This window comes from Cicer arietinum, chromosome 5 (assembly GCF_000331145.2).
Source record: "Cicer arietinum cultivar CDC Frontier isolate Library 1 chromosome 5, Cicar.CDCFrontier_v2.0, whole genome shotgun sequence".
Classification (NCBI taxonomy): domain Eukaryota; kingdom Viridiplantae; phylum Streptophyta; class Magnoliopsida; order Fabales; family Fabaceae; genus Cicer; species Cicer arietinum.
Genome location: NC_021164.2, coordinates 58,086,393 through 58,099,777, shown reverse-complemented (window position 1 = coordinate 58,099,777; position 13,385 = coordinate 58,086,393). Strand labels below are relative to the sequence as shown.

Genomic DNA, 13,385 nt, shown 5'->3' with positions numbered 1-13,385 from the left:
CAAACCTATATGTGAGTTTAAATTATTTTAAAGAAAATTAAAAAATATATACTATTACAAATTTGATGAATATTTTATGAAAGATTAATATAAGTGACATATTATTGAAACACTTGATAAAATTTTAAATGATCAGAAACTTTCAATTGAACTAATTATTGTCGAAATTGAGATAAAAAAATAAAAATATAACTTAAAAAACTAAATTAAAATAAAGTAAATTTAAAGAACTTAAATAAAATTGAATTAACTTAAAAGATTACACAATTTTTACTTTTTTTTTATTATAAATGAAAAAAAAGCATTGGGACATTTAAATTTTTATTATAAAATTATTTATTTATTACGTAGCATTATATAATATAAACAGTTGCTAATCACATTCTTGTTTTTATATAGTAAATTAAGTATAAAAGGTAGTTTATTTTGGATGTAACCGAAAGAAAAAATGTAAGTATATATAGGCTGGTTGAGGTTCTTCCCGCGAGCTGAAAATTTCGGTTTCACCGAAGCAACGGCTTCTTCAGCTTCTCTTCGTTTCTCTCCGATACACAACATTCATATATCAATTCGCCATTTCAGGTTTATTCTTCTTCTTCTTCTTTGGTTCTTCTATGATTGCAAATTCACTTTCGGACATCACTTGATGATTATTCTACTTGTTTCTTGAATCACGCCTTTTTCAATCGAATTTCTGAACGACTTTCTTTGAATGTTGCATCTTTGTCTCATTGCGATTTAGGTTGTAGATCGCATTCCGCACGATGTTGCAATGGATGGGAGGATCAAGGCGGAAAGTCACTGCTGTGAGTTTTTCTCTCTCTCTCCGTTTTGCAGAAATTTGAATGATCTTTGATGTATACTTTAACATGCTTTCAATCCTATTGAAATATCCTTCATAATTAGTTTAAGAAAACCAGAATCTGAATATTATTTGAAGGATTAACATTTAACAGTGCTCTATAGTATATGCCGAATTTTTTGGATTGAGATGATCACATATAATGCTTGGATTGATCCAGAAGATAACATGCTCTGATTATTGATTACACGGTCATGAAAATCATGAGGTTTTCTGAAGAAAAAGAAACTAGCTATTGCCTTTGGCATAAATTTGAAATGTGATTTTTGTTGTTTGTTATGTAGCAGACATATTTGGCTTGCCACGTCTTTCTGAATTGCAACTTGTTTGAACTTAGAAACTTAAATGGTGTCTTTTTTCCTTTGATATTCAATCATTCTATCTATTTGGTGCATGATGGCGTTTGTGCTGAAATGGGAATTTTCAGTCAAGGAAGTCAACACAGAAGAGGTAAACAAACATTATAGTTATACCAGTGGAATTTGGTTGGTTGAGACTTGAAAGAGTGATTCTTCCGAGTTTTGTTGGTTGTGTTCCGGTATTGTAATGAAATCCTTATTTCTACCAGACAGAAGCAATACTTTGAACAAAGGAAGCGCCAACAACAAAATGTTCAGATGATGGGTTCAGATAACCCTACTGAAAGCTCAGGCATAGGTGGAGAAATCCTCAAAGAACATATGTCTCTGGACATTCTTAATTTGCTAAACTTATCAAAAACTGCACAGGAATGCAATTCTTTCTGCCAGAAGGGTAAGTGTTTAATATTCTTCCTGGATAGCAGTTTTGTTGCTGCTGCTTTAGTTTTGAAAAGTGAGTTTTACATGTCAGTTTAAACATACTACTATTATTGTGTGGCATACATTGGTTAGTAAAGTAGTTTCCCAATCTTGTTGTGTTTAGATTATTCTTGAAGCATGGGCTGCACTAACTAGAGGAGGGTTAGAATCTGCTCTGTTTGCCTACAAAAAGGAGAAAGTTTCTTATCATGAGATTTTCAGGAAAATAGATGATGTCTGCATAGTACTATCCACTTTCTTTCTCCTGATTTTAATTTTTACTAATTAACTAGAATGGGAATGATTCCACAGTATTAGAAAAGGGATGCCAATTTGGTTAGTAAGTCATTAGGCTCAGAAACTTCAGGCATTGATAGGCTTCATGAAGGTTAGCCATGTGACGTGGTGGGGAGATGATTTATTAGAATCTAGGATTCCTTATCAAATTACGTTGCTAATACTGCAGCTTCTTGTTTCTTTTGTTTGGGTGCCTTCATTTTTCTTTTGTTGTTAATTATGCCCAGTTTACTAAAATTACCAATTTCCTCAATATTTTACAATAATGAAAGGGAAGGATGACGGAGACTACTTTTCTGGGATGCCAGGCAGTGTCTCAACAAATCAGCCAAAAATATCTACCAAAGTGGAGACTACTGTAAATGCTTGCGGATTTGAAGAAGAAAGTATGAGCTTTCGTACATTTGCTCAACTGTGTAAACTGTCTACTCTTAATGGTTCCATTTATATGCAAATTGGAACTGAGACATGTAGCATATGGTGAATGTATACAGAAGCAGGAGCACCTGTATGCTGCCAAGGTCAACCATCACCAAAGAAGTGGGTGAAAACTTTTATATGTCACTGTTATTGAGCCTTCAAATAGATATCTTTAAGCAACTTAGTAAATAGAAGGGGCTCTTTATGAGGTTGGAGAATGATTGCATTGCTTTCTTTAAGCATTATTATCCTTGTTTCTTCTAACTCATTGCTCCACTCAGTAAGACATCCCTGGTAAAAAACCAGATAAAGGTGTTTTCACTTCTCAATTATCTAGAAGCATATGTCAATGATACATGCATCAACTGGTTGCTTGAATACTTTTGATGACTGCACTATGTCTTTTGCCTTCCTTTTATGGGTGTGTGGGAGTTGGATTGGTGAGATTGGAAATTTTAAGACTTCGTTAGTTGCCTTGGTTTCTTTGGCTTGGGAACTTTTAGAACTCTGGAGTCTTGGACTGAATAGTCAAACTGATATAAATATAAACCAAATGATAAAATTTGAGTTTGATCCATACCTGTAATTGGTTTTCTTTGGTTCTTGCACCCCCTTATTCCCTTTCACAAATCTATCATTTTCTTATCTTCTTTGGGGTTCAATAATGCGACAACAATTACTAGGGAATTTGTCTAAATGGACTGGCTTGATTATTTTTAGGCTAGCCTTCAACCCGCACATATTTGTTTCGTTTAACATACACTTTCTCACTATTCATCATATTGATTAATATTTTAATCACTTGGTAGGGTTTCACTAAGCGCTCCTGATCACCAGAGTACTGCTTTTGATGGACCATCAAGCCATTGTAAGACAGCAACTGATCAATGTAAGTAGCATATTATAGATATTCAACAAGTTTATGTTGGCACTGTGTTTCTTACCATCGTAAAATTTATATTATCTCTCCGCTTTTTTGCTTGAGGCCATAATACTTGAAATTATTTAGCATCTAACATTTTTTTACCTTTTTTATCATCCTATCATTCATCCTCCAAACTTCTTCCTCTCACCTATTGATTTTCATTGTTCATAGACTCAGAATTATCTGTCATTGATTTTCTTTTTGACGATGAGCTTAATCCTACTGTGGAGAAGTCTCCAACCTGTGAAGATCATGTTTCTTTTTCACTTGAAGGTAAGTCATTCTTTTTACTTATATTGTAGCCTCTCCCGAATTCATATTGCATTATTCATAGGATCACTGTGCTAATTTTTATATGGCCATTAACATCATGTATGCATTGGATATTCCCCTGTTAAATTGGGAAGAAAGCATGTTAGAAATACATGGATCAAGGGGAGGAAGATCATATTGATGAGCAAGATAGAGAGCATATTGATACTATTGAGAATTCATGTTGAAATAATATTGAATTAATTGAAAAAGATTATGTAAAAATGAATACATCATGCTCTATTTATGGAGCTTATGAACGATTCACTACTAAAACAAACTATATTTCTAACAAAGCAAAGATGCTGACTGAATTTTGTATCTTACAGTAAATTTTTGATGATGGTTATTATATTTGTGATCTTCAAATTTAGCAATGAAACCAGAAGTCATATAAGTTTCTTCTTCAGAAACTAGATATCATATTATCTTAAAATATTTTATGTTTGCCTTTGTCGCTCAAATTAAACATAGGTTTCACAAGTCACAATTTATATTATCAATATATATCTGCTCTTATAGGTATTGTTTCATAGATGATTTAACATTCAGACTAAGTTTAACTTTATTTATAGCAATGTTTATCCCACCGTCTGTTACTCTGACATTTTCTTTCATATGATGTTAACTAAATTCTTCTAGGTTTGGGTAAAGTTGGAACAAAGACACCAGTTCATTCGCCACAACAACGGGCTAGGTAACTAAATTTGATAATTTTTATTTTAGGATGGATCACTCGTTCATTCTTTCTTTCTGTAAGATTATTTTGTTAACAATAGATATTTTTTATATTCCCAATGGGTGATTAGGGGAACTACTATTAATCACATGAATTTTAGTACAAAATGTGGAAATTTGCTTCAAATCACAGCATCATCGAAGCATCTCGTTCATGTGTTTGAAAATTTTGGTTGGTAAATAAACATCCCTTAAACATTTGCCATTCAACTATATAAGTTGTTATATTAGTATTTTCTCCTTCACCAAAGTTTGAACCGTACTCTTCAACTTCTTTAACCCTTAGCGTGAACCAATTAAGCATCTCTCTATAGGCCATTTAATTGTTTCACAAGTCTTTTTTCGAATAATGTTAGAAAAATATGTTTCTGCTGCTTGCAGTCGCATGTTTGTGATAAAATCCTAAAGTAACATTTGTCCTGTAACAATAAAAAAAAACAGCCTGTAGTATTTTGGTCTATTGGTTTTACTCTTTTGATGAAACTAAAATGCAGAAATTTTCTCACTTGTTGTCTTAGTTCTATTAAGATTTTTATTCACTAGATATATAAAATAACTTTTTTTTTGTCTTCTCCCGCTTTAAGATGTTTACCAGAAACTACCTTAAATGGCCAGTTTCAGTGCTTTTCAATTTCTCTATGTGCCTTTGCTGTCTGGTAGGGATGGGAATAGGCTAGGTCGTCCGTCAGGGGCCTATGGCCTGGCCTGACCTATTTAATAAAAAGGCTAGACTCAGACTATTTTTAAAGCCTATTCATTTTAATAGGTCACGCTCAGGCTTATAAAAAAACCTATTAGGCCTGACAGGCCGGCCTATATATATTTAATTATTTATTAATGTTATTTTTTATTATTATATTAATAATATTATTTCCTATTTTAAATTCTATCTATTAGGCAATTACTCCGTAGTCATTCATCACTCAGTAGTCATTCCATATTCGGTAGCCATTGTAGTCGTTCCATATTCGGTAGCCATTCCATTAGTCCATAACTCAATAGTCATTCCATATTCGTTTGAGAGGTAATAATGGGTGCGTTTGTTTCAGGAAAAAAAGATTATTCTTTGAAATCAAGAATTATGTTTTAGGGTTTAAAGGATGTTTGTTTGAGATTTTTTTTTAAATTATTTTATTAGAAAAATTATTTTTTGTTTAATATATATAGATATGTACATTGATATTGGTATATGGAGAACATCATGTGATATGAGTAGAGTATTTAAATATTTTAATATGAATAAGGCTTTTAAATAGGCTTTCAGGCCAAGCCAGACTTTTAAAAAGGTCAGAGACCGAAAAAAAAGCCTATGATAGGCCGTAGGCCAGGCTTAGGCCTAAAAAATTAATTGTAGGCTAGGCTCAGACCTTTCAAAGCCTGGCCTGGCCTATTCTCACCCCTACTGTCTGGCATTCAACTGTCAATAAAAATGGTTTGATGCCTTTCTTATTGTTATTCCTCGCAATTGTTGTTTAAGTTCCTGGATGGATGTTAGATCAAAACCAGTAATAACAATATCATCAACATAAAAAAGAAGAAAAACAATGCTTGTAGAGATGCGGTGCATGAGCAAAGAGGAGTCATATTGGCTTTGAGTAAAAGAGAACCCAAGTAAAGTGGAACGAAACTTCTCATACCATGCTCTGGGAGCCTGTTTCAAACCATATAAGGAGCGTTTGAGTTTGCACACACCCTTAGATGAAGAGAATAAGCCCTGAGGAGGAGTCATATAAATATCTTCAGTCAGATCACCATGAAGAAATGCATTTTTCACATCCATCTGATGAATAGTCCACCCATTAGAAGCAGCTATAAAGAGCACAGTTCAAATAGTTGCCATTTTGGCAACGGGTGCAGATGTCTCGTCATAATCAATGCCATATTCTTGCTTGTTTCCTAAGGCAACCAATCGAGCCTTGTAACGGTTGAGGGAACCATCATAATTCATTTTCACATAATACACCTATTTGCAGCCTATGGGTTTGATATGAGGAGGACAAGAGACAATATCCCATGTGAAATTGTCTTGGAGAGCTTGAAGTTTCTCATTCATTACTTTTATCCATCGCACATCTTTAACAGTCTGCGAGTAGCAAGTAGGAATAGAGATGCTAGAGAGAGAGGCATATAGAGAAGTATGTGAGGAATTATACATGTCTGGTGAATATCTATCAGGTGCTCGAGACGCTCTACTAGAACGTCGTGGTGCAGCAACTACAGGATTAGGTGGCGGATCAGTATCAGGAAGAGGGATGGGAACCTACTGTTTGTGTTTCTAACATATACATTGCCTGGTTTAAAACGTTCTATAGATTGATGCATAATAGCAAAGTTTGGAAGCATAGCAAAATCATTCATGGAAGGAGTAAGGCAAGAAAACATAAATTGATTATAAAAAAATGTCACATTCCTAGAAATGCGGAAACGATGGTTAGAAACATCATAACACACAAAACCCTTATGAGATTGACTTTACCCCATAAATGCGCATTGAACAGATTGTGCTCCAAGTTTATGCCTTTCAAACGGAGGTAGGTGAACAAAACACACACATCCAAAAGTATGTAAAGCACTATAATCAGGGCGAGTTTTAAAAATACGAAAGAAAGGAGAGTCAAGATCAATAACCGTAGAAGGAAGGCGATTGATCAAAAAAACTGTTGTGGATAGAGCCTCTACCCAAAACCTAGTGGGTACAAAAGCTTGGAGAAGTAAGGTGCGCGCCACATCAAACAAATGACGATTTTTACGTTCTACCATCCCATTTTGTTGGGGGGTATTGGGACAAGAACGTTGAGACAAATTGTCTTTCTATTGAAGGTACTCTTGAAACTCATGAAACATATATTCACCACCAGAGTCAGAGCGAAAATTTTTAATGGTTGTTTGAAAATGATTTTTAACATATGTCAAAAAAAATTTAAACATAGAAAATACTTTAGATTTAGATCGGAGAAAATATATCCAAGTAAAACGACTATAATCATCAATAAATGTGACAATATTTATAGTGAGCATGGGAAGCGATAAGAGACATACCCCACACATCACTATGAATCATCTCAAAACAAGTGGAGGCACGATGAGCACCAGAGGAAAAATGAAGTGTTTTACTTTTAGCTAATTTGCAAACAGAACATGAAACAGATATAATAGAAACAACATGTTTATTTTCCAACAAACCAGTTTTAAATAAATGAGACAAAACAACAGAGTTTGGATGACCCAATTTTCTATGTCAATCCTCATGACAACTCAAATCATTATTGCAAGTAAGAGATAGATGATTGGAAACAAACTGGAGTGGAAACAATCTTCCTACTTTAGGCCCCTTCGCGATCACCTTCCCCGACACCTGCTCCTGCACAAGACAACTAGATCGAGAGAAATTAACATTACAATTGTTATTCACCAATTGACCAACAGACAATAAATTGGAAGCAAGGTCGGGTGATACAAGCACATTCCGAAAATTAGAGTTGATGTCACCAACATTCGTAATGGGGAGGATATTACCATCAACAATTTGAATTTGCTGATTGCCATGATAAGAATGTAAATTGTGCAAATACGCAGACGAACCTGTCATGTGATTCGATGCACCAGAATCTGAAACCATGGATGAGAAACATCAGAAGACTTACCCTGAATGCCCAAGGCTGAAAGTACCAGTTGTTGAATCATTTCAAGCTGAATGGTACCGCCCTCAGATGCACCACTAGAAGAAGGACCAACTACAGGTCTTGTCGTGGCATGGAATGCCTGCATCGAACGTTGTGTGAGTCGTGGGGGATGTGTGGGACAGTCAAAGATGAGATGGCCCTATTGTTTGCAGTAATTACAAAATTTCTTACTGCAACTACAAGCAACATGTCCAAATTGGTTGCATGAGAAGCATTGGACCTGTCGCATATCACGACCTTTACCTCTACTCTGGACAGCATATGCAACCGTCACAGGTTCAGAAACAACAACATCATGAGACATGGTTCCTTGAGTAAGGAGACGTTGCTCCTCCTTGAGAAGCTCACCAACACATGTATCCAAAGAGGGAACAAAACTCCTATTCAGTAAAGCACCTCTAACAACCTCAAATTCCAGGCGAAGTTTCATGAGAAATTGATCCCTCCTACTGGTATTGTAGACAACTTGGACATCCGTGAGAGAAGTCTTGGGAACAACAGCATCTATAATGGCTAAGTGTTCTGTCCACAAATTTAAAAAACCAAAATAGTATTTTTGAACAGACAAACTACCCTGTATGTAATTGGCTATCTCTAGCTCCAACTGAAAACGTTTGGCTGTATTGTCCTGGTTGTAAATACGCTTCAAATAATTCTACATTTATTGGGCAATTGAGAAAGAGCGCAAATTATTGATCATTTGAGGATCAATAGTACTGAAAATCCAAGAAATAATTTGAGCATATTTGATTTCCCACGCGTCTAAAGCAATTGTCTTTGTTGGTGCCTTAGAAACCCCTTCCAAGTGACTCCATAATCCTTTTCCTTTAACATACATCTTGAGTTGAAATTCCCAAGTAGCGTAGTTCTTGCCGGTGAAGCAAACACAAAATTGATCTCTTTCTTTTTCCAAAGCCATGAAAACCAATATTGTTGCAGCCAACAACAAAATGGACGGGACAACAATACGTGAACATAACAGAATCACAACTTGCACTGGTGAATAGAGGTTGGAACCTAACACGTGCACAAACTTAGACTTGCGAACAAGAATAAGTGAACAAATACAATCACGAGCCAAAATCGAAGCAGAAATCAGAAACGCAAGCAAACAAACTCGACGACGAACATACTTGATCCCGGAATCACAAATTGAAGCAAAAATTCAATTGCGACCAAGGAGAATCAGATTGCAAGCAAGAGTTATGAACAATGACAACCGAGAACAAGAAAGCATAAAGGGATTTCGAAAAATTCGAAAACCTAAACTCCAAGAAATTTAGAATCGTAACAAGCTGATACCATGCCAGTAAAAATGGCTTGATGCCTTTCACATTGTTATTCCTCGTATAAATAGAGATTATGGTCTATACAGGTAATTATAACAAATAATTACAATTAATGAGAACAAATCAATTTCTGATTTGTGTAACTTATTCTAGGGACAAATTGATAAATATAATTAATGAGATTAATCAATTCCTGATTCACATCAACTAGTTCTTTTTGCCGGTTACGATTTGTTGCATTCAAGTTAATGATTACCGCTAGGCCTCTTGATTATACTTGTATTCCGTGTTTAAAAATTAAATAAAAAACCTACTAATTTATACCTCATTGCTATGAGGTATTAACTTTAGCTAGTGTTCCTTTAAACAGTGTGCCACTGCCATATGTTACTTTTGAATTATTTGGGCTATCGTTCCTTTAGTTTCTTGAAAGATAGCCTTAATCATTTTTGCAAAAACTACTTTTAATTTGTTTTTCTTGAATATATGACATTCTATGGGGTTGTCAACGAAAATAAACAATACTACAGAAGTGGGTTTGTAGTATTATGGCAAATGCACAGGCTTCTGGCAAAGACAAATGCAATATTTTTTCACTTGTTTTGGAATTATTGGTTTGCAGAATTCCATGCAGAAACTCTTCATTGCTAAAGGATGGAAGGAAAACAAAGTATCGAAACCTCAGCCACGTGCTGGATGACATTGAACTTGAAGTGGTGAAGCAAATATCTTTTTTTATACATATATTTTCATTAATAATTTTACTGCATCTTCTGACGCTGCATGTTAGTTTTCATGTAAATACATAAACTGATATAAATATTCCATTTGTAGCTTTGTGTCTGAAGAATTGACAAATTTTCTTTTATTAACATGCTTTCATTAATGTTATCTCAGAATAATTTATGTCATCTTCCATGGAATAAAAATTATACTACTATACAATTGATGACTTTTGACTGTTATGATACAGTAATGCATACCATTGTGCTCGAAAAGTTGTAAAAACTTGTCAAGCATGGATGCAGGTTGATTGGAAAGTTAGTCCAAAGTCATCAATTATAAAACCAAATGTATACACAATATTGTAAAGCACGTAGAGAGAACCTGCTTTAGTTAAATTATAATTGTATATATAAGCAGAGGTGGATTAACTTTGGGTTAACAGAGGGAAGATAATTCTTTTTAATTAACAATTACATGGTATGCTAAATATATACATAAATATTGTGATAATCTGTTGATTTATTTATTTTATTTTACGAAGTTCTTAAACTAAAGAATTCTTGCTTTCACTTTTCCTTTTTTAGCCCCCCATAAATTGAAATATAATCATGCTTTTTAAGGCAATCTGTCTCTTTTGAGCAGGATACTGACTTAGTAAATACTTGTAGTGGTAATATCATTAAAGGTATTTGACCAAAATTACACTTTACACTATGTAGCTCCTTACTTTTTTCGTATAAATCCACTCACTGTGTATCCTTAATTGAAGTTGAAAAGCGAAAACGTTTACTTTTAACTTTGATGTTAGTATGGCTTAGCCAACATTTTCTCAATTACCCACTAAAGTTATTATGTAAATTACATATCGCTTAGTTGACAAATATTCTTTTCTAGATGTTGAAGTTGTGGGATTTTAGAGAAAAGGAGGAGGGAAAATAATAAGGGTTTGAATCTTATTGATAATAGGTTAGTGCTGACTTAATTACAAAAGACTCAATACTAATCTCTATTTATAGAGAAACATAGACTCAATCCTAAATCAGGAACAAATCATAATAATAATGAGAGATATCTCTATGATTATAAATTGATCATAGGAAATAACTCAAGATACTCTAATATAATATAAAAAATATTATAAGATATTTTCTAATATTTTAGCACTAGACTCTAATGGCAAAAGTTGTACACCAGGAAGTTGGTCAAGGTTAACGTTTTCAGCTTAAACCAAAGTTGGGAAGGTTTAAGTAATAAAGAAGAGTTGGAGTGGGTTTTCTTTTAAAAAAATATCAGTGAGATTTCATGGAGCAAAGTGTAATTCCCTCAAGATATTACTGTGCATGCTGAACTCTTTACTTCTTAAACCTTGTATCCTGCTCTTTTATTCTTCGCCACTTTTAATCATCCGACTACATCACAGTTAGACCTCTTGTTTCTCTAATTGTGGATTTGAAGAATTATATTCCACCTTTTAATTTTGAAATTTTTCAATGTGACTCACTACTTATAGGATACAATGATGCAAGATATCGGGGTTTCGCCTATCAGTTCAAGTTTCCCATCTAACAAATTAAAGCATAGGTCAGCAGTTATTGAAGACCACAAGTCTTTTTATGACAACAATGACAAAAATGGCTCTTCCATTAGTGAAGAGTTCTTCAGTAAGACTGAAAATAATGAAGACACATGGAATGGTAATCTAGAGCTTCCTATTTTCCATATTTATTATGTTAAATCTTCTTTTTTTATTTGACAAAATTATTATGTTAAATCTTAACGCATAGCAATAAGCTTTATGCATTTACTGCTTTGCATATTTAACATTAACTAACTTATTGGAAATACAGTAACTATTTTGTTTTATAACTTCTATCAAGTACATATGAAATGTAACAATGCCTCTCCTCTGGAAAAAGGGACAAAAAGAGAAGTAGCATTCCTGTATAGTTTGTATAAATTTAATTTCCTGGATTAATGATTCAATTAAAACCTGCCCAAGTCGTCCACATGTCTAGCTTTTAAGTATGCTTAATCTGTGTAAAGACCAGGGTTGGCCTAGTTTAATGGTACATATTCAGTCTCTACATGACATGACAATTTTTATGGATATTTGAAAAATATTTAACCTCTTAGTGTTTCGTGTACAGCATGTTCTCTCTTCCTTGACGAGAAATTTGATATAGGGATGGGATATGATACCTCATATAAGAAGGCTTTTCAAATGGATTGTACATCCCCTGAATTATTGAAAAGAGGGGCCAACAAAATGGAGTGTTATGATTTTGAAGACCTTCTTCCGGTGAAATGGTATTTATTTGCTGTATTTGAGCACACTGCATATCTTCCCTTCTTTCTTACCATGGTATTTGTCTTAAAGATGGTTGTTATGTATGGCTCTGTAGGCCTTCAGCAACAGTAAGGAAAGATATCAACATGGGTGGTACAGCTTGCTTCCTTAGACCATCATTTTAAAATTGAATTAATTGTTTTCAATAGTATTCATGGAACACCAATGACACTAGCAACATCTTATTTAATTTCTACCCGTTCATGTTAGTTCACAACGGTGAGTTTCCATTCTTATGAGTTGTCATGCACCTAATCTTTGTAAAGAATTGCCTGGTCATTTGACACTTGATTAAAATGTGAACCTTATGTCTCATTTTCTTAAGAATGTTACCTACACAATTGTTGGTTATGCTTAGATGGTGCTACAATTTTTCACATTTATGACGGTACCTATGGTTATTTTCTACATTAATGTTTGTGATTTAGGTTACAATTTCATCTACTAGATTGATCTTCAATGTGATTCACACGTTCCTAGATCTGATGTCATATAATGAACATGTAACTTCATTTGTTTGTGAGCTCATAACATATTGGCATAAGTTTAATGTTATTCTCTTTTTCATTATCTTCAGAGCCATTGGCTTCATTTTCCACAGACCAATTAGAGGATGATTTTAACTTCTGTGGTTCTGGTAGGACAAGGTATAAACATTATTCTTAGATGCGTCCTCTTTTGTAGGATGAGCATTTGCTTATGTTTTAGTGTGGTTTGAAATGTTTTAGATTATATGGGAACTTCAATGCGCAGAATTTAATTCCAGAAGATGTAAGAGACGGTTCGAGCTTGTTGAGGTAAAATCAGAGTAATCCCTGGTTTCAACATTCAAGGTGCTTTCATCTGTTCTTTATAATGTTACTTGTCTCTGACTATTATTTATGTATGAAATATCAGCGAAGAGTCAAGCTCATCCACTGTTGGTATTATATTGTCTTATCTCTCTCTCTCTCACACACACACACACAAACACAAATGAAATATATATATATATATATATATATATA

The 13,385-nt window shown here is 34.0% G+C and overlaps 1 protein-coding gene across 6 annotated transcripts in view; it reads left to right on the top strand.

The window, feature by feature from the left end:
- The first annotated feature begins 425 nt into the window (after window positions 1–425).
- The window catches only part of LOC101506096 (uncharacterized), a 14,569-nt gene continuing 1,609 nt past the window's right edge, over window positions 426–13,385 (top strand). For 2 of the 6 annotated variants that reach the window (XM_012715828.3, XM_004500314.4), the window contains exons 1-16: window positions 426–582; window positions 743–806; window positions 1,290–1,312; window positions 1,431–1,615; window positions 2,211–2,324; window positions 2,433–2,478; window positions 3,168–3,247; window positions 3,455–3,556; window positions 4,238–4,292; window positions 9,928–10,021; window positions 11,542–11,725; window positions 12,179–12,338; window positions 12,434–12,471; window positions 12,956–13,025; window positions 13,107–13,175; window positions 13,276–13,301. In XM_012715828.3, coding sequence (XP_012571282.1) covers window positions 765–806; window positions 1,290–1,312; window positions 1,431–1,615; window positions 2,211–2,324; window positions 2,433–2,478; window positions 3,168–3,247; window positions 3,455–3,556; window positions 4,238–4,292; window positions 9,928–10,021; window positions 11,542–11,725; window positions 12,179–12,338; window positions 12,434–12,471; window positions 12,956–13,025; window positions 13,107–13,175; window positions 13,276–13,301 — 1,288 coding nt within the window. In that variant the 5' untranslated portion in view covers window positions 426–582; window positions 743–764. Of the gene's footprint in view, window positions 583–742; window positions 807–1,289; window positions 1,313–1,430; window positions 1,616–2,210; window positions 2,479–3,167; window positions 3,248–3,454; window positions 3,557–4,237; window positions 4,293–9,927; window positions 10,022–11,541; window positions 11,726–12,178; window positions 12,339–12,433; window positions 12,472–12,955; window positions 13,026–13,106; window positions 13,176–13,275; window positions 13,302–13,385 lie in introns of those variants that run through there. The other 4 variants (XM_004500315.4, XM_027335125.2, XM_073369291.1 and 1 more) reach the window with 4 other exon arrangements.